Here is a 24,101-nt window from a genome sequence, read left to right as displayed (position 1 = left end):
AAATGGGAAAGCCTATGACTAATCAGTACAACGTACAAAACATTTAACAGCATGTCATCACAGGTCCAAGGTGTGTCACAAGGATACTGATAAGTAAGGGCCATTGGTATCTGGAATATTCACAGGACAAATTCAAACTATACAGAAAATATAACCATTCCCATCTTATTAGACCCTGTATTGGCAGTAAAAAAAAACTGAGTCCAAATGTCACATTTCACTAACCTATGTCTAGAACAAAAAAAAGGAACATGCAGGGTACTTACTTTGCAGTAATTAATCACCACAGTCACAGAGTTTTCTCTACTTCTTTCTCTACAATGAAGTCAAGCAAAATTGTAACATAACAAATTTTCATTCCAAAAGGCAAACATCTACATGCTTTTTGTCTTATCGTTTACCGGTCCTTTGAGTTATTCTGCTGATTAAGTGGAGCAATAGGTGAAACTGGATTAACCTAAGAAGTTCCAACAGAAACACACCTTTGAGTTATTCTGCTCATTAGGTGGAGCAACAGGTGAGACTTGATTAGCCTAAGAAGTTCCAACACAAACACAAGGAAAAATATCAAGAAAACTTCAAAAATAATAATCTTCGATCCAGAACTACCATCAAGGAATATCCTAATTAACACAATAACTGAAATAGGTAATTTTTTTCAAAAGAACAACTGGAACAGGTCATGGACATCTAAAATCAAATAACATGCTAAGACAATATACTTTGATTTCTTCTCTCCAGAAATTCTCAAGGATTGAATTCCCATGTCTAAGCATTCACGTCACCCTAATACTCTATATCACTTACCTCCACGCTAACACTGCACACTATTGGCATAGTGCCAGATAATTTAATTAACAAAGAAGTCCATTTTACTCCTCCGAACTATGCCGTTAGTCCGGATAACCCCTAAACTATTAAACCGTTCATTTTACTCACACAAACTATCTATACCGGATCATTTTACCCCCTAAAGTGGTTTTTGTACCCGGTTTGGCTGACATGTTAGCCACATCACCACGTGGGGCCCAGCTGTCAGTCCCACCTCCTCTTTTCTTTTCTTTTCTCTTCTTTCTTTCTCTTTCTTTTTTCTTTCTCCACCGAAGCAAAGAGAGAGGGGGAGATCGCGGCTCGGTCGGCGGTGCGTAGGGGCGGGCGGCGGCTTGGGGTGGACTCCCTCCCTCTACCATGGCAAAAATCGGGTGATGTAACCCCTAAGATCGGTTTTTGCCGCCTGGCTACCATGTCATCTATCTCTTTTCCTATCTGTGCGCGTCGCCGCCGAGCACCCTTCCTCCCCGTTGAGCCGTTGTGCGTGCCGTCACCGTGCCGCTGCTCTGCCTATGCGCCACCACCGTGCACCCTGCCACTGCTGCCGCGCCCTGCTCCTCGTCGAGCCGTTGTGGCCCACAGCTCCTCTACCCCGCCGGCTAGCCGGCCCACAGCTCCTTCGTGCACGTCGTCCAAGCTATTGCCGTCGGGAGCTCTTCTCCTCCGCTACATTCATCACCTCCCTCGCGTAGTCGCCCACGTGCCCGCTCTCCGGCCACCTTCCTCCCGTAGTGTCGCGCCGCTTGGTCACGATGTAAGACCGTCGTCGCTAGCCCACCGTCCACACCGTTCCACGCACGCTGCAGCTCAGTCCGTGTCGTCGCATCGCACGACGATGACACACACGATGGGGAGTGTAAATGCCATCCAAATGCGAGAGAAACTACATAGTGCCACCACGCTCTTCCTCGACGCCAGTGGACGAGCCAAGGAACAGGACCGCAACCATCGATCGAGAGCCGCGCTACCACTGGGAATGAGTGTCTTGCCTCCCCCTCAACCCACTTTGACCGCTAAGAGAAGCTCGAGCCGACGACGTCTACATCCCCACCTTCTTCCTCATCTCCAGTGGAAAGTGCCGCCACCACGCGTGCTTGTTGCCGCAAACGGTGAGGCGATCCTTTCTTGACATCCTCTGAGAGCATCTACTCTACCTCTCTCACCCTCTACCACACTCAATCGCAGGAGGTCGTGGCCCTTCTTCCTCAACCTGAGGCGTCTCCGACCAATCCAGCATGCATGAACCATCACTGCGACCCTATTAAGCTCCCCAAATCCCGATTTCCTCTGCGATTTGCTGAGGTGAGCCATCACCTTGCACCTGCTTCGGCCACAGCCACTCATCGTCGCGCGGCCTCTAGAAAGAACCGCCGGCCGATTACATCCTCTCACACTATCTTTGGGATCTCAGGAAGCAGCCTATGTAGACCGTTGCCACAGCGACATGCTGAGGAAGCCTACCCTTGACAACCTCCCCTACTTCGGTCGTTCGGGCCACCGTCGCCCCGCCGCCTCGATGGAGTGAGCAGAGGGAGGGAGCCCACCTCGGGCCACCGCCCGCCCCTGTGAACCGCCTACCCCTACACACCATCGACCGCTGCCCGACCGAGCCGCCACCTCTCCCTCCCCCCTCCCCCCCCCCCCCTCTGTTTTGGCGGAGAAAGGGAAAAGAAAGAGAAGGAAAGAAAAGAGGAGGTGAGACTAACAGTTGGGCCCCACACGATGATGTGGCATACATGTTAGTCAAACCGGGTACAAAACCACTTTGAGGGGTAAAATGATCCGGTATTGATAGTTCGGGGGAATAAAATTGGCGGTTTAATAGTTTAGGGAATTATCTAGAATAACAACATAGTTTGAGGGAGTAAAATGGACTTCTTCCTTTAATTAAATGCCTCAACCTGTGCATCAGGTCCTAGACATATGCTTAATCAAATTTAAGTTAAAATTTTACCGGAATTCATGATCCAAAACTACAAACAGATATTTATTGTAGGATGATTAAAGCATCAAATTGAGAATCGATCAAAGGATTGAGCTTTAGTCCAATTCCCCTTCCAGTCAGAGCACACGAACAAAAGGTCACTAACCTTAGGTTGTGGAACTATAAGAACTCCTTGAGAAGGCTGCTTAGGATGCACCGCCACGCTCTCCACCACCGCCCAAGGCATGGCCACGAACGACCAGGGTTACTCGTGCACCAGGGGATGCATGTGCTGCGTGATGGGGATGGCGATGGCGTGGGAGCAGGAGTACCCAAGGATCACGGGGGGACGTGGTGGTGCTGCATGCCACGGTCGTGGTGGCGGATGCTGTGATGGGGTTGAGGATGCCCTGGGCACGCTTGAGCTTGGCTGGGAGGGTTAGGGTTTAGCGGGTGGCTAGTGAAGAGCGGGGGAGCCTGGACTGCCATGGCAGCAATGGCATAGGCTAACCTCCATGGGCCCAATACAGGACGGGGTGCCGGGGGGTGCGCAGAGAAGGCGAAGGGTAGGGGGTGCGGAGAAGCCGAGGCGGGGCTAGCGATTGGGGGTTGGCAGGGCAACGATTTCCAAAGTGGTTCATGCACACAACAATGATGGGGTTGTTGGGCCTGGGTGGCTCAGTTTTTCTCGATTCAGTTGGTTTTTTTGCATGTGTTTTTTTTATTTTTTATTAGATGGAGTGGACAACCCTAGCTAGGGGAAGTGAGGCACGAACAATTTCTGTTTTATATAGTAGTTCTATGGTATGTATGGTTAATGTGTAGGTTTTTTATATATTCACTTAAGTATGTAGACTGTTATTGTTACATGTGTAGTTTTTTGCATAAATACTAAAACTACTCAAAGATATTGACAAAGGTTCAGTGACTTTCTATAAAATTATAAAGTGTATTAACTTTTGTATCTCGTGATTTTACGGCCAAGTTTTATTATACTCGTGATTGTAATTCGATAGCAGATCCTTTAGCAAAATATGATGTTAGCTTAGGTTGGAATGATCCTCATTTATAGCTAGATCATTTTCGTATTTTGTAACCAGTTGTGTAGTTGGTGATTTAGCTGAGCTGAGATCTAATGGAATCTGTTTTCCGCTCAGAAAAACCTTTGCATCTCTGAAAAAATAATAGAGTTTTTCTCTAAAAGAGAGAGAAAAACTCGTAAATAGTCAAACATTGCTCCAAATTAAGCCCACAGGGCTACAGCCCCTCGTTGGTCCATATTCCCTGCCCCGTTCGCGTCTCCGCCTTTTTCTCCATGGCCAGTCTCCACCACCGTCCTTCCCGGGGCGATCTCTTCCGGCCATCCACCGCGCCCGACCCCGCTGCCACGGCCTTCCCTCGTCGCGCCACCGCGTACGAATCACCTGCCCTCAGGAATCCTTTCCCCCGGGAGATCTACACGACCGCGCCATCGCCGCCGCCGCCGCCGACCCCGCGGCAGCAGTTCTCGATGGCGCTGCCGGCGGCCTCCGGAAGGCAGCGCTGCGGAGACAGAGTGCGCGGGGTTCGCGTGTGGTGCTTCAGCGACCCCGAGATGAAGCGGCAGCGGCGGGTGGCGAGGTACAAGGCGTACGGTGTGGAGGGGAAGGTGAAGGCCTCGCTCCGCCGGGGGCTCCGATGGTTCAAGCGCAAGTGCTCAGTTATCTTGCATTTCTGAAAAACCGTGCCCTTCGAAGGTAAAGGCCGTTCTTTGGGCTGCAACAATTCTACCACGTACTCTTCGATGGATTCGGGTTGCCGGTGCCTATTTATGGATTGATGAAGAATCGAGTTAGTTCATTGCATCCGAGCCGATCGATCCCGTAGATTCCAAAGAAATTTTCCAGAGGATGTAAACTGCATGGGTTGTCATCCATGAGTCCGGACTCCAGAATACATGCTGCCTAGAGAATAGGAGGTGCCATGTTGCCCTTGGCTGTTCATAAATGTCTGGCTTTGGTTGATAACCCGAAATTGTCTGTCCTCGTTTAATTTGGAATCGATCTATGGACAATGTTCAAGAGATTTTTCTCAACAATATGCTCTCCTTGTTTTCTGTTGACATGAACATCAAATTATATGGTCATCATTGTTATTTCATTTGGATAATCTGCGAACATTGTAAATTTGGTGTGCACGCAAACGTCACAATGAATGGAATCCGATGCATTCTTTTGACCGGCGGTTGCAAACCAATGTGAAATGTCAGGACCGCATCCAATGCCACTTATAACTTAGAAGTAGCGTCGCCTTGATTGACATCAAAGAGCACTGATGTAGTTCTTTCTTTTTCAATTATTTTTGTTTTCTGAATATTAAAAGAAAAGTTATTGCCACACCCTTGCCTTTTTTGCTAAGTTGTTTCTATTAGTCTGGAAGGACAGGAATTCCAATCTTAAACTAGAACCTTGTTTGGCTTTACAGAAACAAGTATCGAGTATTCTAGATGAAGTTATAGGTCTGTTGTAGCGTTATGTAATGTTCTATCAACCTCTCTTCTATCTACAACTCTTTCTGCAAGCTCAGTGTTCCTTGTAAACTTTTCAGCTTTGCACTTGAGCTCATCTAATACTAATTGTCACTGTTTGTGCACATCTTATGAAGTTTTTTTTAGCATAATGCAAAGTCATTCCTTTTTTTTGGGGGGGGGGGGGGGGGGACCTAATTTTTGGCATTTCCTGAAAACTGTTACATCATAAATTCAGTAGTGGTTGCTACGTTTCCTTGTTAGGGGGGGGGGGGACCTAATTTTTGGCATTTCCTGAAAACTGTTACATCATAAATTCAGTAGTGGTTGCTACGTTTCCTTGTTACCATTTGCCATCATCGTAATATTTTCTTTTTCCTTTTTGGAGCATTCTATAACTTTTGGGTCCAGTGCTTCTTCACATGTAATTGCAAGTTCTGGATCCAGTTGTAATATGCACAGTACCGTATTCGGCACCTTGTATGTTGAAAACAGTTGGGCCCTGTGGCATTGGTACCTCTGTCGCATGTTGTCTCTTGTCGCCTCTGCCACGTGCGGTGCTGAGGGCTCTGCAATCAATCCGATTTAGGGATGGCAACAGGTCGGGTCAGGTGCAGGTGAAGCATAACCATGCCTGACTTGCGACCCGATTTGGGTTACCCGACCTACGCCCACGAAGGGTGACGGGCACAATATTATGCCCATGCCTGTGCCAGTCGGGTACCCGAAACCCGCGGGTCGTCTGCGAGGTCGAGGGTCGGTGGCTAGCGAGAGGGGAGCCGGGGACGACGCTCAGGTACGGCGGCGACTGAGGCGGCCGGAGACAACGCTCGGGGATGGGGCTGGCCGGGGGCGGCGACGCGGATCTAGCACCTTGAGCCGGCGGCGTGCAGGCGAGAGGCTGACGGCAAGCAGAGCTAGCAGAGGGCGAGAGGCCAATGGCGGGGGAGTTTGGGAGGAAGCTGGTAGCGCGTGGGAGGATCCGGTCAAGCTGGGGTGACGGTTCCGACCAGGCGGACGACAACAGGCGTGGAGCGGGCGCGGCCGAGGGCAGTGCTCAATGACGGGGGCTGGGATTGGCACTCGATGAAGGTGGCTTGGAGGTGGGGCTCGGGTATAGCTATGGCTAGGGCGGCGCTCGAGGACAGCATCCTGGAGGCAGTTCTCGGGTACAGTGATGTCCATGGGTGGCGCTCAGGGACGGGGGCCGGTCGGGGTGGTCGGTGGCAGAGACGGTGACGGCGGCCACGACCTCCTCAGTGGTGGAAACGGCGGCCTTGGCCTCCATGGTGACGAGCTGTCGGCAGCATGGGAGGAGAAAATGAGAGGCTAGGGGAACAAGAAGATTAGGGGTCCTCATGGGCTAGGCTGAAGGAAAGCAAAGCTAAGGTTAGACCTGTGGGTTGGGCTTGGGAGTTTTAGGCCAATAGTGCTTAACGGGTATACCCGCGGGTATCTGCAGGTAGATTATAAAACCCATGTCCGACCCACTATACCCGTGGGTAAAAATTCAAACCCATGTACGTGCCCGTCAGGCGCACTACTCGCGAGTACCCGCACCCGCAGGTAGAATTGCCATCCTTGATCCAGTTGCATGTGAGGGCTATGTACCTAGCACCTGCAGCTAGCGAGTTGTATGCGAGTTGAGTTTGTGTTGCTCAAAGACAATGCATATTCGAGGGAGAGTTATTGCGATATTAGGGTGGGTATCAGGGAATTTTGCTGCGTCCGCCTATGAGGAACGGTGACGTCCTAAGAGTGGGTGTGAATTAGGATACTTAGAAACTATTCGGCTTCAAAAACTTCACAAGATAAATCTATCTCAATTTATATCTAAATGTGCTCTAGGTTTATCTAGTGTGTCTACTTTACCGCTTAAGAAGATTACAACCTACTCTAGCAAGGTAAATTGCAAGTATGTAAATACAGAATCGTAAATAAGATAGAGAGACAAACTCGGCACAGAGGATTTTTATCTTGTAGTATCGATGGCATAAATGCCACCTATAATTCACGTTGGAGCTCCACAAAGGACATGCTCCTGGTCAGCATGACTCTTTCGGTCACGGTTCTTAAGCTACCAAGTCACTAAGACAATGTCTCAAGCACGATGAGCCACCAAGCCAATAAGATAAAGTCTCACCACTAGCCTATCTTCCGGTCACTTGCTACCATGATCACTTCGAAGTTTAAGTCACCAAGGTTTCGCATCTTCGTACACGTGTCTTGTTGTCGCTCCACACTAAGTCAGATGGTCAATAAGCTTGAGCCACCAAAGCCCAAGATGTTGACGAGTCACCAAGACTCCAAGGTACCGACATACCACTCGGTACAAGCTAGGATCACTCCTTGATCCCTTCTTCAAGTTACAACACCTAATTACAACTCACTCTATGCTTATAAGCACTAACCACTCTCTAATTCTGTGCTTAATTTCCTTAGATGATCACTCTAAGCACTTTGGTGGCTTAGATGTCTTATTAAGTGCATATGAGCTTTCTCTAAACTCCAGCAGCATGCCACGCGTTAAATTATTGAGTAAAGGGGTATTTATAGCTTTAAACCCATCAACTAGCTATTTTTCCAATGGCTCAGAAAAGCTGTTAACACTTGATGATCCGGTAAGAATATTAATATTAACACCGTATCATTCGGTAAGTACAAACACAGAAACTAGCCGTTGGAACTTCACTCACTTCCTCATTGAACACCATACACTCTAGTGTGTCTTCAAATCCATCATCGGACCTTCCGGTGAGTTGTCTCGAGCCATCCAAGCATTTGCAGCTTCTTTGTGTAAAATGCACTGGTGTTTATTCCATTCGCACGAGACTATCCGGTGAGTTAAATGTTCTATTCTTTTCTCTGAAAATGCTCTGATGCAACTATCTCTATGATCACCAGACTATCCAGTGAGTTGATCTTCATTCTTCAGTACTTGCAGTTGCCTCTGTAAAAAATGCTCCAGTGCCATACTCCGGTGTACACAAACTAAGCACCGAACCTTTCGGTAGGTTAATCTTCAGTCTTTGCACTCACATTCTTCTTTGTAAGAAATGCTCTGGTGTTACCCTGTGCAGATTATCGGACTATAAGATGAGGTCCTCAGTCTTCTTCCTCTTTATTAGAAATACTCCGATGAGTTCAACACATAGAGCACCGGACTATCCGGTGAGGCTATCAGCCTTTGTGCATAATGCTCCGGTGAGTTCAAACTCTACTGTATCGGACTATCAGATGAGGTCAATTCTTCTAGGACTTCTCCAATTCAATAAAACTTTGTCTCGGTTGCGGTGGTTTCTTGATGTATTGCATCTAAGAGACTTACTAACATATATTCTTGACAAACATATTACTCCCAATGACTATATCATTATTAATCACTAAAATCACAATCATAGCCTAACAGGGCTATTTTTGCTACAATCTCCCTTTTTGAGTTTGTACCGGGGCATTTTACACAGACAGACTGTAAATGCTCGGATGGCTCGAGATAACTCATCGAAATGTCCGATGATGGATTTGAAGGCATACGGGAGTGTACCGTGTTCACGGAGGCAGTGAGTGGAGTTCCAGTGGCTAGTTTCTGAGTTTATACTCATCGGATGATACGGTGTTAGTACTATTGTTCTAACTGGATTATCTGGTGTTAACAACTTTTCTAAGCTATTGGGAAAACGGCTAGTTGATAGGTTTGAGGCTATAAATACCCCTCCACTCAGTCATTTGACGTGTGGTATGCTACTGGAGTCTAGAGGAAACTCATATACACTTGATAAGACATCCAAACCATCAAAGTACTTAAAGTGATCATCTAAGGCAATTAAGCACAAGATTATGGGGCACAACCACATAGACCGTATATAGCAGACAAAAAGCGGAACCCTCTCGTTCTCATGTAGTCCTTGGGAGGGTTTCGATTCCTCCGCGTTGATGACCCGCTTACTTCCTTACAAGCTTGCTCCGCTTGTGTATGCATCTCGCATGTCTCTTCGGTTTGTATAAGATAATTGTTATGTCAGTAACACGGAGGTTTAACCAATAAAAATCATTAGAAGTACCGCATCACTTACCAGAACATGAAGAAGATGGATACGATCCTCAGGGAAGAGTCTGAGGGCTAGCTCTACAAATCCACTGAATAAGGTGGCTCTAATTACACAGATTAATTAAATTCATATTATTAAACTAAGTAAATAATCTAATTACAATAACTAGGATTAAATAATCTGCTTACTAGTACTACTACTAATATAAGTATTAATTACATACGTAATCTAAGTATTATAACTTAAGGAAATGCTCTTGAAGTGTTCAACTCGCGTAGCTGCTCCTCACCTCGTGTTGCTACTTCTCTTCTCACATTGGGTTATGCTGCTGCTCCTCCTCATTTTATAGCCTACACGAGCAGCACGCGATACACCGAAACACAAAAGGCACTAGCACGCGGATGCAGTAGCACCGAAAGCAGCCGTGTCGAAAGCTTGACACGACGTGACTTGGCGCTGGCTATTTTCGATACACGAAGTACTGAATACGGCACTGTGTACCGTATTCGGCACCTCATGTGCCGAAAACAGTGTGCCTTATTTGGCACCTTCTGTGCCGAAAACAGTGGGGCTAGCTCTTTTTCGGTGTACATTGTATTGAAAATAGGTTTTCAATAAATGAGGTGCCGAATACACTTGCTATAATTTGCTATAATTATAAATACGGCAACATATTATTTATTTTTACAAATATAATACCATATGTTGTCTATTTTTGGATTTTTGCCGTTTCTAATTCCTACCGTACGACTCTTTCCATCCCCCAGGCTCATTCTTATAAGTCGAAGCTGGTGTCCTGTGCAATAAATCGTTTCGTAGCGAGAGCTGAAAGCAGGTGGTTATCCTGTTCGTTGGTGCATTTCGAGATTCGTGCCATGGAATAGTTTTCATTTTCTTTTCTCTCTCCAGCGCTAGCCGGAAATTATGGCCGTGTGGGCTTGTCCTGTTCGGCAGCACATAATACTGATCGGTCACCGCGTGTCTTGTCCCTTGCGCTGCATGTTCAATCGTACAATTCGGCCCCCTTATCTTGTTCGCGCATCTCTTCACTCGTTCCCGCACCTGCATTCCAAAAAAATCCCGCGGTCGCACCCTCCCCCACCGCCCACCGCTGCAATAAATCCGTGCACCTACGATGTTGCCACCAATCCTCTTCAGTTGAGCTCCGGAGCCAGTGCTCCTCTCAGGTCTGCAAGGAAATCCGTCCTCACTTCACCCCCTTCGCAGTTCAGCCACCGTCATTGATGCGAGCTTCAACTGACGCTAAACAGCATATTTTCACCAACCACTGCTTCCATTGATTTGTGCTTCACCTGACATCTGCTTCCGGTACACGGATAAGATGCGTGTTGCCGGATTCGAGCCAACCGTAGAGGTGCGTTCTTCCATTCTTCTGATTTCAGCATTTTTCACAGATCCTTACTGTTCATGCATACGCTTTTTCATTTTACTTAATTTGTTCTTCCCCTCGCCTGTTTCACCCCTTTCCCAGTGGATGCCTGGAACAGCTCCAACCCACATTGATGATGACCCTGAAGAATTAGATGCATATCACTCTGGCAGTTTAACTCCCGGGGGGTCACCTGACAACGCACATGCCCAATCCTCATCTGCTGCCACTTCGCGCAGCTCTCTTAAGAAGTTCTGCACTATTGTTCAGACTTTCAATGACTACAAGAAGGACTTGGTTAGGTCTATTGGCTTTGGTGGAATGCTACATCTTCCTAGGATTAAGAAGCTAAACATCAAGTTTAGCATGTGGCTCATGCAGAAAGTAGATTGCCAGGCCCGATCCATTCGCATAGATGACAACCGCGTGCTTCAGTTGATCCCCAATGATGTCAGTACTGTATTTGGCATCCCCTGCGGCCCAAAGGATATATTAGGCCCTGATGCCTTCATCACGCAGGAAGCTATAAATTTCCTCCAGAGCAGTATAGGAATGTCTGATAAGCATCCACGTAGTCTGAAAGCAGTAGAGTCTGTTCTGCGTTTGGAAATTATTAATACCTCATCTAAGATGCTTGTAGAGGCTTTCAAGGTGGCTTTCGTTGTTTTTGCCATGGGCAATGTCCTCACTCCTTCTGCCAAACATGACTATGTAAATGTTAATTTCTGGGGAGCCTTGAGCCGGTCGGAAGAAATATACCAATTCAATTGGGCTGCCCATGTACTGAACACCCTCGTTGATGCTGCAAGGAAAGTTCAATCTGATCTTGCACGCAAGCGGACAGTCTCCAACATCTCAGGATGCCATATATTCCTTCAGGTAACCTCAATAAAGATACTAGCTACTTCACATTCCAAAGATATTTTGTTGTCCAACAGTTCATAATTTTCCTATATCTTCTCAGGTTCTTTATCTCGACAATTTGGAATTGGGCCCTCTGAAGATGTCGCATGCAAAGCTGCCTCGTATCAAGGAATTCAGTTTTGACCTGCTGTCAAAGATGATATCTGCTGATTCATATCGCCAACATGGCTGCCCTGAACCTTGCTTTGGCATAAGCCAGGTGCGTACTTCCATGCACCGTCTTCGTTAGTTTATATTTTACGTTTGCAATTATTTGCTTGTCTCTCCATTTGTTCCATTGGTTGCAGCTGCGCGATCCCTCCGAGGTATGCTACAAGTGTTTCGGTGTGTCAAGGCCCGATACACAGGCAACAAGGACAGAGGCTATCCCTTCCCTTCAGGACAATGTAGCAAAATCTCCAGAGGTTCAGTCTGCCCAGCTGCCTACATCAACCATGCCCCAACTGCCATTACCTGCCTACTCCAACCCATTGTTGACTGATCAGACGGAGCTAATTAACCATATCCGAACCCATTATCCTAAGCTGGTGAATCCATGGTTGCACTAGTTAGATGTATATCATTCCTCTTTTCAATTGTACAACTTATTGGAATTATCTGGACACCTATGTGCAGGAAAGGAGTAAAATGGCTGACATTCTTAAGAGGTTCAATGCACGGTACCTCAATCTCACTGTGACCTACAAGAAGGGTGTCTCTGACCTCATTATCTCCCTAGCTGATTTCATTCTAGACTACATTTCAAAGGAATGTGGGGCACTTGACGCCCTCACGCCTGCCCCGACGTGCGTTGCTAGTGGTGGTGAACCAATAAACGGTCAAGAGTCTTGACTCAATGCTGTGCATAATATCTATTTTCCTACCACCATGAATAATGCCATTACCCACTGTAGGCCCGAGGTCTTCATGCACAAAAAATGGAACTGGACAACAACTCGACCAATCAGATACCGAAGGTATGTTCCCCCTTCAGCGATAAATCACACCTTATGTGTACTATTTTACCTAACGTACCTAAATAATTCCCTTTTTACATGCTTCTACTTAGCTGAGAGTGCTGCTACGCCTCTTCACAAGCATTCACGTTCGCTGGATGTTATGCCTAACACATGGACCTCTAGTCCATCTTCATATGGAATCAAGAAGCAACGCAACTACATGAGTGCTGGTAAATAATTTTCTTTTTGTACACGCAGTTTTTTGCCTTCACACCTACATGTTTGCCCAGCTAAAGAATGTACTTTTACTTGCAGGCGCTGCAACCCGTCCTCTTCATGCTGGCCCTAAACTTACATACCAGGAAACTTCGACTAGTCATTTTGTTCCTGCCCCGCATAAAGAGACTACTGAACTACCATCTACTCCACGTCGTTTGCTAAAACAAGACTGCACGGTTGCTGTTGTCAATCAGATGTGCAGTGCAGATGAGGTCGAGGATCCTGACGGCAAAATTCTTTTTGCACAACGTTCATCTGAACCAATATGCAAGAAAAAATTGATGCTTGGGGAACAGGCTAGGTCACCATGGAACATGGGGTGCATTCATCCGGATAATGGCTGTGTTGTCCCTCAAAAGTTAGCTTCTTGGGTGTATGCTGCTGCTGATGTATATCTCAAGCGGTAAGCAACTATCCATCCCTAATATATCTTACTAACCAATTCCATGGACTTATATGTCATTGATCCCGTCTTTTCAGGAACTGGGTTATTCACCACTCACCCAAGTACATACAACTTTCTGGTGAGGCCTTTAGGTCTCAGTTGGTAGGCTCGAACCCTATGGGTTTTGAGTTGTGTGACATACTCATCCGCCGCTTTACCCAGCTCGATGCAGACATGCACGCCAATTCTTGGAAATGTCGCTGGAGGCATTTCTTTGAATCTGATTTCTATGTGAGTTCACTTTGATCAAATTGCTTTTTTGTTGCCTTCCATCTTCACACCTCTCTGAAAAGTGGTCCTCTTCTTGTATGTATTCTGCAAAGTCTTTTGCGTTAGCTGGGTACGACCTGCTGAATGTCCTCTCTGTTAGGGAGCAATTCATTGGAACAAATGTTCCCTACAACCTATCTGCTTGCCGGATGGTAAGTGCTATAATCAGCAAACTTTTGTACCACATTGCCCCAACAATCTGGCCCATCCAATTTTGCTCATCTTATCCCTTTTTTGTAGATGCTGGTCCCTGCATGTATCAATCAAGTGTGGTGTTGTTTCTCCTTTGACATGTGGAACAAAGTCATATATGTGCTTGACCCCTGTGGCCCGAATCCTCACACTACTTTGAAGAGGCATGCTGCATAAAGGATTCTCGATGCTTTGTGCAAATGCATATCCGCGTTCTTTGATAACTGGCAACCTGACCCCAATGCATGGCAGGTGCATTTCCCAGCTCTCAACATTGAGTCCTGCGATGTGTAAGTATGCCATGCTATGCCCCCACCCCCCTCTCTAATTTAACGCAATGCAGTAACCACTGAATATTTTATCTGTCTTAGTGTGCACTCTGGTGTCTGCATGCTACATTGTGCCCGGAATTTCAAAGGCGATGCTTTGGCAATGCCATTGAAATTGGTAATACTACGCTTCTTCTCAGTTCTATATGTTCTTTCTGCCGTTACATTCTTTATTAGTATATTCGATTTTTATCCTTTTCAGGGTCAAATCCCTTCCTTGCGGAATGCCCTTCTCTGTGAAGCGCTGACTATTTCTGGGAACAATGTCGCCATTCCACTTCCCCTTAAAACTATCATTGCCGACTCTGTGTACTAGGTGTTCTTGCTCAACTATGCAATCTAATGGACGACCTGTACACGTTTACATTTTGGTTGTGTCAACTTTTAGCGATACAATTCTTTTAGTGACGCTGATGCTTTTTGCTTTCCTGATTTACTGTTGCACCCTGCGTTTGTTCTTCGCAATGTCGCACCACAGCCGCAACATCTAAATCGGCTTTTCTGTAAACGTACTGTAAGGATTCACATTTTGTGCCAACCTTTCTGCTGGCCTGACATGCTGTATTTTTTCTGTTATATATATGTTACTTTCGACTTTGCAGAAGTGTAAATGTATTGTTACGGCCTGTATTTAACAAGAATCTGCATCCATCATCTTCCTCCCTACTACCCGCTACTCCCTGGCACAATGGTTTCCACCACTGCACGACTCCACCTCAAATGCAAATTTCTTAATATTTCACTTATTGGATGCCTCTTCCTCCCATCATACAGACGCGCAATGCATATTGTGCGCCAGTCACAATGGTTTCAATCATGCATGCACATTCATCAGCGTTCAACACTACCAGCAGATGGACATATTGCTCCATTCTATTGATGCTTATATCAAGTTCTTTCAGCGTTAGGTACCCATATTCATTGCGCATATTCTTCACAAAAGCACCAGACTACCAGTGGTTCCACCATGATTCAGGTCATTTTCAGCCCAACATGTTTACTACGAATATACATATAGGCCGTCCTTATGCACAAAATGACTACCAGTTCTAGACCATGGCCCTAACAGCCCAAAATACTCTTCACTGCTAACGACCACCAAAATAGGCCCTTCAGTTCTAACCATCAACACGTCAAGTCCACACACATGACGGAAGGAAGGTGCCCACTATTCCACTGTATATTCAGTAGTTTATACATCCAATATTTCCGTGCTTTTTCCGCGTACTCCTGAAATTTTAGCCACAACATTGTTATGCCTTTGGTACTGGTGCTAACTGAACATCATTTAATCACCATCAATGCAAACCTGATCTATGCCATAGTGAAGTGTCTGTCCATCGAAATGCCGTGCATAGTGGAATACGTGCAGTGCAGAATCAGCCCTACAGAATAGAGCATGTAAGTTCCACGGGCACACCACTCCTCATTATTAACACAGTAATAAACTTACTTAGTTGACGATGGTTCATTCATGCTGCACATGTACTTCACCTCCCAATCCGCCGTCTCTATGTCCCATTCACTTAAGTATTGCTCCTTGCACGCCCTGAAACCTCCGTGCAATATTTCAACGTATTTCTTGTGCTTTTGCTCCACCTCAGTCGCTTCCCATGTGCTCATTACCGGATCAATGATGGTTAGCCGTCTATTTCCTACATCCCAAAAGTAGCAGACCCATCTACCTGCAACTGATACTGGAACAATAAACTGGGACACGCCCCATCCATTCAGCGTGTCTCCCTACTGTCAATGCAACTGATCATCTAATTGTTAATTCTTACCAGTTCACAATCTTTTGGATCATAGCCCAACCCGGCTGCTATAAACATTGCCTTCACCTTGTCCGAGTTGAGGTAGTCGCCTTGGATCAACACCTGGACCTACACACAAATCAAACACATCAGTTACAACTCAGACTACGGTACTTATACAATTCTGTGCGAAGGAAACTAGCAATTACCCCCCATTCTGGTGGAATGAAGTGACGACTTCTTTTCACCACCTGGTACTTATACAATTCATGGTCTTCCCTCTCCAGAATACGGAAAATCAGCGAGCACACGTCATTTCCGATGCGGCCACCAATGCTCATCTCAGCTTTTAGCCGCTCGCCCTTTATCCGTGTCTCCATACTGGAGCGCGTGTCAGCTATCCACTCTCTGCATAAGGACGCAACATATATTTTTCTTAGTGCAATTGAGGCAGTTGGTTCTCAAGAAAGTATCACGTCTCACCGCTTCAATTCAGTTGATGTACAGTTCATGACCCAATCATATACTTCATGTGCCGCTTCTGCTATAACCTGAATTCTATTACGTCCAAATGGGAAAGGTGGTTCCTCCGCAACCCCACGCTTCTTGCGCTGTCTCTTAATGTTACGTTCCTTCCGTACTCTAGTCCTTTTCAACAATGCTTTCTTATTATGGCCCATCCCAGAGGTACCTACAATTAACAAGGCTTACCATTTATCAGTTTCTGTCAACAATGCGACAATCACAAGCCTGGTCCTTCTTATTTCTTTCATACCTGCATACCCATACCCAACATGTACATTCACTGCACTGCCAACTGCATTATTGAAAAATCCTGTCGACTTTATCATCCACGGTACTATCAAACTGTTGTCCCTTATGCTTCGTGGCAGCGACGCCTCTGCCGTACCCAAGTTATCTCCTGTGCAAAATATACTCAAAATGGCCACATTCAGTCACCATAAACTACCTGATGGCAAACTATACTTCAGATTTTTTAAGCCCATTTAAATTACCTGCTCTCTTGATTTGTTCGTCATAACCCATTAGAACCTTCGTCTTCTTCTTCGGTTGGACCTCACCTTCGGCACCAGTACATTCATGAGCGCCTCCGAAAGTTGCCCGTTCTTCACTCCCACCTACCGTCACAAATTACACGTTTCTCAATCATATAAATACCGTTTTTGCACTTCATGCTCCTACTCCACAAATATTTATATTACCTCGCTTACGGCGCACCGCGCATACCTTGTACCGCATCCCTTGTTCATTCCTTCGATTTCCCCTTCCAACCCTACCAGGGTCTCCCACACCTGCCCACACATTAAATACATCTTACTGTTCTAACTAATTATAAGTTTTAACTCATGCCTTCATGATGAATTATGCCTTACCAATTCCCAACCACGGATACATACATACCTGCTGCATCTTTGTCTCCTGATATACCAATGTCAAGTTTAGCACCACACCTAGTTGGTGCCACTGACGATGAAACATTTTGTTCACTCCCTACCTTGTTTGCACCTGTACTGCAAGTCTGCCCAAATATTTCCTTAACTAACTCACGACGTCTCACGTCCAGTTGTGTTGCCAAATTTCTCAACAGCGAATTGTCTCTCTGCTCTAGCAATGCCATTACTTCTGCTCTATCGGCCATGTTCATCATCTTCGCTGAATCCGCTGGCCCGCCCCCTTCACCTTCCCCTCTACATGCATCTGGTACATTCTTCTCCTTACCCTGACTTCGTGTCACCGCATCCCTTCTTCTCTGCATGCAACAATTCCCACAAAACCTATAATTGCCTAACCATCCCAGCCAAATGCTAACCTTACACGACATTTTCGTATAACTTACCTTTATTTGACCAAAAGTTGCAGCTGCTCCACCACCCTGATTCGACTTATCCATCCTTATCAACTCTCGAAGCTTCTCTGCTGTGTAGCCTGCTATGCGTGGGAGGGTATTTGCAGGCACAGAATATACTCCAAATTCCAAGCAATCCAAGTACAAGATCTGCACGGAAAATAAAATAAACTCCTCTTTATTTCTCACTCAACAAATTCATTCAATTATCAATTCCTAATCTACAGCACAGATGTCTCCTATCCATGTACCTGTAGGAAAATCAAGCAACCTCCTAGGAGCACACTACCAGCACCTGCTCTCAGATCAGCTTGGATTTTTGTTGCTGAGCTGCTCAGTGTCCGTAGTATGAATTCTGCCCAATTGGTCATGCGCAACTTCTCTGGAATTGAGCAAGCAATGAGTAGTTCTTTGCAGATCGTAGCTCCACCACGGTTGTTTGCCCACAACATATAACCGAATGAAACCAAAACAGCCGCCACCCGGAATGCATTCTTCTCCTCCGAATTGAGTCCACTCTTATTTCTTAGGTTCTCAAGAACGCCTCTGACACTGCTAATGTTCAGTACATGAACTCCCAACAACCGCTTCACCTTATGCTCAACTAAACTTGAATGCACATTGCTAACCAACTCTCTTCCACTGACAATTCCTAGGACCCTATTGATGTCTTGCTCCCTGATAGCTGCGAAACTATTGTCACCTAGCTGCAGTTTCATGTCCTTTGGCCTTAATCTACGCAACAACCACAGTGACAAACCACGATCTACAACCTTGATGCTCGGCAGACTCATCAATCCACCTAGACCTACCTCGCGTAGCAATCCAATTTTTTCCTCATCTAAACCCTGCAACTCATCATGCACTGTCCTAGGGCTCATGCAACTATACAGTACTACCGGTACCTCTAGCGAAGGGAAAGGAATTGGAGAGTCTTGCCCTGCTTCTCGCCGGCCTCCACCTCCTCGATCTGTCCAACAACTACCACCAGAGTCCTCTCCTGAAGCCCGGCTCAACCTACGAGAGCGGCGCACGGAGCCCATCCCGAAGCCTGCAAGGGGATGCAAGTTTCAGCTGTAGTGACCTTGATTGCGGTGGAACCTTACGGCTACTCCAACGAATCCACGATGCTTACCAGCCTCTGCCCCGGCCATCTCAATCTTCACTTTACGGCAACTCCGCAAATGGCTCCCTCAATCTCCCCTTTACCGCAACCTTGGTTGGGGGAGAAGGCGCACTGCTCTCATTTAATGCACGTTGTCCTGCCCGTATGACTTGGGCAGTCAGTTCGAGTACATTGCACCTCCATACACATCTTTTCACAGCTGCACTATCTCAAATCACAAAAGCTGGGGCCCACCATTAATGGCAATGCCCCGCAGCTCTTCCGATTCCTTTTTCCAACCGCCATGACCAGCTACTCTCCTTTCACCGAAATGGAACAATTTTTCGGCCATTACCATTAGCATACTACTACATATCTTCCTTACTACATCATCCAATTTATACAGTTCCCTCCCTGTACACACGGCCAACCAAACTTTTCATCGTCTTACTAACAACTATACAATGGTCGCAAAAGCTAATCTAATTCAGCAGGAGTGCCTACATTCGATCCACACCAAACTACGAGCCCATTACAGCTTATCACTGCCTTAGACACTCAAAATACAATGACCTGTTCATCACACCACACTTCCAAAAAAAAAACTCATAACCCCTTCAGGCGACTATCTATTTTTTCCTTGCCCTTTTTACATAGCTTCTCACTTCTGTTGCATCATCGTCTTCCTCTTTAGGCCCCCCTACACCTGCTGCATTGCTTGACATAGCATCCTCTCCGTTTCCATCAACGGCAACACTTGCCCCCTTGTTATCATCCTCTGAGTCGCCGCTCCCCTCGACAAGCTGCTCATCATCAACCTTGCGCGCAACTTGCATATTGCGAGATGTAGAACAGCCAAGCTCCTTCCCCGCCGTGTCCATCGCGTACACCGAATCCTGCACATTTCAGCCATCAACCGGGAAAGTCATATTTCCTGCCATCAACTTGAAAATCATGACACGCAAATGATCACATGAGATGCGAGGTTGTACCGCGTCGTTTGCAGACGACATGCTAGACTTACTCCTGCTACCCGACGCCTCCATCTGAACCATCTCCTGGACACCTTCCTCGACGTCGATGCTTTCATCAGCAGAGTCTTCCGAAGATACCCCACCGCCAACATACTTCAGTGCCGTCAAAGGAACAAAACATATCAATGACCTGTATCACAACTGCAAGAGAATGTACCAATACCCGTGCCAAATGGATTCCACTATATCTGACCTGCACTGCTCCACCCGCAACATCGCTCACCGCACCTATGGAGTCCATCGACACCCCGCTCGCCGTTGCTGTGCGTGCGCTGCTCACTCCTGCCATTGCTGAACCAAACCAATTGTCTGGAAGGTCCTTCGGCTTAATAGGTCTGCAATTCAAATTTTGAACTGGTTCCATCTTGCTTTCCCTCCCATTGGCACACATGCATTTTGCACCGGGGTACGCCCCTCCTCATTCAGCCTGGACCAATAGGGTCCAATGACTACGCGCGGCCCATTGCAAAGACCTCAGGTGCTGCGACAACAAACCACGTTGTGCTGTTCACAAATTATACATATTTCACGTCTCGTTCAAAATATCGCCTGCCTCACATTCAAATTTTGCCATCCGTCTCAGATTCGATTATTGCGCACCTTACCAGCCAAGCAACAGCCCCACGACACAAATTTCATTTTGCCTTCCAGATGCAGCAAAATAACATTTTACTCATACCTCAAAAGACATCCAAACATTCGTACAAATTGATATGGCCGGCACAGATTCTTCAGCCATACACAAAATAAACCTGACCTACATTGGTGTTACAGCACCATAGAAAACAAAAAATTATGATATTCTACATTATTCCAGCATCACATCATTTCACGGATCTTTGTCGCTGCACTTTGGAGCCTTTTCTGACACTGCTGCTTCGTGTGCCCCGTCAGCCGGCATCCACTGCATGTAACTGCACGTTTTGGTTCCATTTTTGCACAACCTCTATCCTTTCGCCCTTTATTTGCAATGCCTAGCTCGTACCCTGGCTTATCACGTTTTGATGATGGCATTCCTCTGCCACGTTTCTTAGCCGGGGCTTTCAATTGAGACAATGCAAAGAAGTTGGAAGAGCTGCACTCATCCTCATCATTGACACCACCATTGTAGCCCCCCACAGACCCAACCATGCTATTCAATTTCTCCTTCCCTTTATCCGTATCTTCCTGGCTGCCATTTGCCTTCGCCATGGCTGTTGCTTGTTCCTCCAATGTTAGTCCATCTTTGGTTCCATCAATTGCTGCCAATCTCTTTTTCCCCTCACTGATTATCTTCATTAACTCCTCATATCTTTTACCATTGCAGTCTCCCATCTGCACCAATTCGAGAGCACCAATGTATACCGAACAATGCCGAAATGTCTGCGACCGGATTGCAGGACTGTCTTTCTGATACAATGCCAGGTGACGAGGCAATATGTCCCTTGCATCTTTAGTCCACCTCTTCAATATATGCACACTCGGGATCTCCATGATATCCAGCTTAAGCATCACCTGCATTTCATATGTCCACAAAATTCATTCACACGCCTGGTTAACCACATCAATCAATTTCAATATATGAACAAACTATTGCAATACCTTGATTATGTGGCAACAAAGTAGGCCCATGTGCTCTGTCATTCCGCAATCACACTGGTACTTGCTCCCACCTTCGGTGATTTTTATAGAGAATCTGCCGCGCATCCAACTTGATCTTCCTTGCTCTTTACAATGCACAACTGTATAATTCAATCCGGGTTCCACATCCTCTACCCGATAGTACCCAGCTTCAAATATTTGTTCATTTACCACTTCCATCATAGCAGGGCTGTATATTGTCATTGCATGCCGCTCAATCTCATTGTTAAACCATGGTTTCTTGTTGCCCTGCAAATAAACCAATATGCCACATTTCAGACCAACAAAGAATTCTATTGAATGTCACATTATACATTTACATCTGCAACCTTACCAGCTTACTACGCCTCTCTTGAAAGTCTTCTTGCTCATCTCGATCAGCAACTAACTTCAGGTATTGAGTAACAAAGTGGTGCATTGGTGATCCGGGTGGCACATAACCTTTCATCATATGATTCATGCTCTCGCTACGCTGAGTACTGGTTTGCTTGGCGCAGAAAACATCCTTGAAGAATGCTTTTTCCCACTTGTGCCTCTCATTGTAAATCCTCTGCAGAAATGGATGCTCTACCACTCCATACTCACCTAACACCTGATGCCAAGCAAGCTCAAACTCTTCGATGCTCATCATTGCATTCAGAATCTTGTGTAACTCGGCCTTGAAAGGGCTGCTCTTGCTGTAAATTGGTCCTAACTTTTCCTTTGCTAGGCGAAGCACGTGCCACTTGCACCACCTATGCACCGCTCCCTTCCACTCTGACGCTAATGCCACCTCCATAGCTCGTGCCTGATCTGCATGTTCATTCCAAAAATGTTAGTATACCAGCTAATGCCTGTCCCAGCACACTGCTGTTAAAAATCAAACAATTACACATAATACTTGTCAACACAGTTACTGGTTCCTTCCCACCCATCATATTAACGAACTCACGGAAAATCCACTTGAAACTATCTATTGTCTCTGACCTCATTAATACTGCCCCAAACAACACGCTCTGGAAGTGATTGTTCACCCCCACAAACATTCCAAACGGCATGCCGTAAAGGTTTGTCTTGTACGTCGTGTCGAATGTGACCACATCGCCAAAATGTGCATACTGCATTTTACATCTACCATTTGTCCACATCATAGTACGTATTGATCCATCAACATCAAAGTCAACCTTGTACGTGAACTCTGGGTCCTCATCCCTGATCTTCATAAAGACCTCCATAGTTTTGATCACATCATTATCAGCAGTCTCCCTTGCAAGCTCTCCACAGAGGGTCTTCAGCTTCCGCTTCGTGAAAGGTGTTTTCTGAACTGAACCAAACATGCTCGCCATAATCGAATAAACCTTAGTAAGGCTAACATTGTTCTGTCGGAGGTATTTAATAATATCCCTGGTGTAGTTGTCCAGGTGCTTGTGGGAAGGCCAATGCCTCTTCTCCCCGCAGGTCTCCGTCATTTTGTGGTTGTGCTCAGCTACAAAATGGCGGATGTACCAGCCATGGTCATCTGTGCGCCGTAGACGCATCATTGCCTTGCAACCACAAAGTACAGAATTCTTTGTCCCAGCGGCCGGACGCCCCTGCATTGTAACAACACAACCAAAATGACAACACAATCTTCTATGAAATCAAGCACTGCATCATGTTCAGGACTATAAATACCTGGCACATGCACGCAATCTCTTTCATAAGGTGGTACCCTTCATCATTGGTTTCGCTGCTGTTGTACCTAATCCCAAAACCCTTCTCCCAGGAATATAGATTATAGAAATCGAATGCCTCATCGAGTGAATCAAACACCATGCCTTCCTCTGGCTGGATAATGCACGATCCTCTCCTCTGCTCGAAAGACTTCAGAGCCTCCTCCATTGCAGTCACGCGTCCAATGGCTGGTGTCCTTTCATTCGGCCCGCTGACACAACGACGCCTACAATTCGACCATACGAAGACTTCAGCTTCAGTAGCCTTAAATTACATGGCTGATGCCCGTCACCCAGGAACACACCGCACACAGCACGCCACTCAACTAAGATCTAGTAATCAGCTAATGATCCTCAGAAACCCTTTAATTCTACTTCCTATACCATACTTGACCAATCAGGACGGAACGTACACACAAATGCTCGTCGGCAAAACACATCGCAACAGCTTATACATACCAATTTTCCCGATGGTTCAAGGAATGCGCGCAACTGATGAATCAAGGGACGCGTACCTTCTGACATAGCCCCGATGACTACCATTGTCGCCGACAACCTCCCGCTGGTATCTCGTGCCGCCACCAGTACTGCAAGAGTAAGATCCACTTGACCTCGTCGCCGAAGCTGCCTCCTCCGCTCCTGCATGGACGCCTGCGCCCACAGTTTCCTCCATCCTTGCACCTGCGCACCAACAATCTTTGCCAACTCGCCGCCCTATCGCAGAGAGGTACCTGACCACTGCCGTTCCTCACCTCATCGTCTGCTCGCTCTAATCTCCGACGAACATTGCAAGCTGCCGGCGACCAGCTGCTCCCTTTTGGGTTTCTTTTTTGGCACAGATAAGATCCGATTCTTCAACGCTCCCTGCTCCTGGCTCCAATGTGGTATACCCGGTCCCCCATGTGCACAAGGACATAATCCCCCCAGTTTTGTTCCAAAGTGCAAGCCCATCT

The 24,101-nt window shown here is 46.4% G+C and overlaps 5 protein-coding genes across 5 annotated transcripts; 2 read left to right on the top strand and 3 right to left on the bottom strand.

Annotated features, from left to right (window-relative positions):
• Positions 1 to 4,021: 4,021 nt before the first annotated feature.
• On the top strand, positions 4,022 to 4,878 carry LOC133909882 (uncharacterized). The gene has a single exon (XM_062352424.1). The coding sequence runs from the start codon at positions 4,071 to 4,073 to the stop codon at positions 4,470 to 4,472; it is 402 nt and encodes a 133-aa protein (XP_062208408.1). The 5' UTR covers positions 4,022 to 4,070; the 3' UTR covers positions 4,473 to 4,878.
• A 5,334-nt stretch (positions 4,879 to 10,212) lies between these two features.
• LOC133900380 (uncharacterized) lies at positions 10,213 to 14,676 on the top strand. Its single transcript, XM_062341496.1, has 13 exons — positions 10,213 to 10,685; positions 10,803 to 11,579; positions 11,665 to 11,823; positions 11,912 to 12,151; positions 12,240 to 12,441; positions 12,518 to 12,580; positions 12,673 to 12,792; positions 12,878 to 13,244; positions 13,322 to 13,517; positions 13,610 to 13,708; positions 13,797 to 14,038; positions 14,120 to 14,195; positions 14,280 to 14,676. The coding sequence occupies exons 1-11, from the start codon at positions 10,653 to 10,655 to the stop codon at positions 13,923 to 13,925; spliced, it is 2,385 nt and encodes a 794-aa protein (XP_062197480.1). The 5' UTR covers positions 10,213 to 10,652; the 3' UTR covers positions 13,926 to 14,038; positions 14,120 to 14,195; positions 14,280 to 14,676.
• Positions 14,677 to 14,953: 277 nt separating this feature from the next.
• On the bottom strand, positions 14,954 to 17,840 carry LOC133909881 (uncharacterized). The gene is made up of 10 exons (XM_062352423.1): positions 17,690 to 17,840; positions 17,055 to 17,602; positions 16,848 to 16,970; positions 16,607 to 16,753; positions 16,315 to 16,522; positions 16,041 to 16,239; positions 15,862 to 15,960; positions 15,531 to 15,787; positions 15,387 to 15,462; positions 14,954 to 15,307 (listed from the first exon to the last, which is right to left on the bottom strand). Exons 2-10 carry the CDS (start codon positions 17,089 to 17,091, stop codon positions 15,203 to 15,205), a joined length of 1,251 nt encoding a protein of 416 aa, XP_062208407.1. The 5' UTR covers positions 17,092 to 17,602; positions 17,690 to 17,840; the 3' UTR covers positions 14,954 to 15,202.
• On the bottom strand, positions 17,222 to 18,973 carry LOC133903087 (uncharacterized). Its single transcript, XM_062344442.1, has 4 exons — positions 18,834 to 18,973; positions 17,950 to 18,749; positions 17,690 to 17,848; positions 17,222 to 17,602 (listed from the first exon to the last, which is right to left on the bottom strand). The coding sequence occupies exons 1-4, from the start codon at positions 18,850 to 18,852 to the stop codon at positions 17,222 to 17,224; spliced, it is 1,359 nt and encodes a 452-aa protein (XP_062200426.1). The 5' UTR covers positions 18,853 to 18,973.
• Positions 18,974 to 20,656: 1,683 nt separating this feature from the next.
• On the bottom strand, positions 20,657 to 24,052 carry LOC133903076 (protein FAR1-RELATED SEQUENCE 5-like). Its single transcript, XM_062344432.1, has 6 exons — positions 23,664 to 24,052; positions 23,111 to 23,375; positions 22,338 to 23,028; positions 21,792 to 22,249; positions 21,419 to 21,706; positions 20,657 to 21,331 (listed from the first exon to the last, which is right to left on the bottom strand). Exons 1-6 carry the CDS (start codon positions 23,819 to 23,821, stop codon positions 20,657 to 20,659), a joined length of 2,535 nt encoding a protein of 844 aa, XP_062200416.1. The 5' UTR covers positions 23,822 to 24,052.
• Between the last annotated feature and the right edge of the window lie 49 nt (positions 24,053 to 24,101).

Source organism: Phragmites australis, chromosome 2, assembly GCF_958298935.1.
Source record: "Phragmites australis chromosome 2, lpPhrAust1.1, whole genome shotgun sequence".
NCBI lineage: Eukaryota > Viridiplantae > Streptophyta > Magnoliopsida > Poales > Poaceae > Phragmites > Phragmites australis.
The sequence above is the reverse complement of the archived record's forward strand: the minus strand, read 5'-3'. Positions and strand labels throughout refer to the sequence as shown.

Excerpts from the sequence above, each read along its gene's own strand:
- LOC133900380 (XM_062341496.1), top strand. The coding sequence starts at position 10,653 with ATGCGTGTTGCCGGATTCGAGCCAACCGTAGAG. Across the intron at positions 10,686-10,802 it reads GATTCGAGCCAACCGTAGAG|TGGATGCCTGGAACAGCTCC; the intron begins GTGCGTTCTTCC and ends CCCCTTTCCCAG. Across the intron at positions 13,709-13,796 it reads ACCTATCTGCTTGCCGGATG|ATGCTGGTCCCTGCATGTAT; the intron begins GTAAGTGCTATA and ends CCTTTTTTGTAG.
- LOC133903076 (XM_062344432.1), bottom strand. The coding sequence starts at position 23,821 with ATGGAGGAAACTGTGGGCGCAGGCGTCCATGCAGGAGCGGAGGAGGCA. Across the intron at positions 22,250-22,337 it reads ACCAGTAACTGTGTTGACAA|ATCAGGCACGAGCTATGGAG; the intron begins GTATTATGTGTA and ends ATGAACATGCAG. Across the intron at positions 21,707-21,791 it reads AAGAGAGGCGTAGTAAGCTG|GGCAACAAGAAACCATGGTT; the intron begins GTAAGGTTGCAG and ends GTTTATTTGCAG.
- LOC133909881 (XM_062352423.1), bottom strand. The coding sequence starts at position 17,091 with ATGCGGTACAAGGTATGCGCGGTGCGCCGTAAGCGAG. Across the intron at positions 16,971-17,054 it reads CGCGGTGCGCCGTAAGCGAG|GTGGGAGTGAAGAACGGGCA; the intron begins GTAATATAAATA and ends TTGTGACGGTAG. Across the intron at positions 16,754-16,847 it reads CGAACAAATCAAGAGAGCAG|GAGATAACTTGGGTACGGCA; the intron begins GTAATTTAAATG and ends TATTTTGCACAG.
- LOC133903087 (XM_062344442.1), bottom strand. Across the intron at positions 17,849-17,949 it reads GTTGCTTGATTTTCCTACAG|ATCTTGTACTTGGATTGCTT; the intron begins GTACATGGATAG and ends TTTTCCGTGCAG. Across the intron at positions 17,603-17,689 it reads CAACTTTTGGTCAAATAAAG|AGAAGAAGGGATGCGGTGAC; the intron begins GTAAGTTATACG and ends TGTTGCATGCAG.
- LOC133909882 (XM_062352424.1), top strand. The coding sequence starts at position 4,071 with ATGGCCAGTCTCCACCACCGTCCTTCCCGGGGCGATCTCTTCCGGCCA.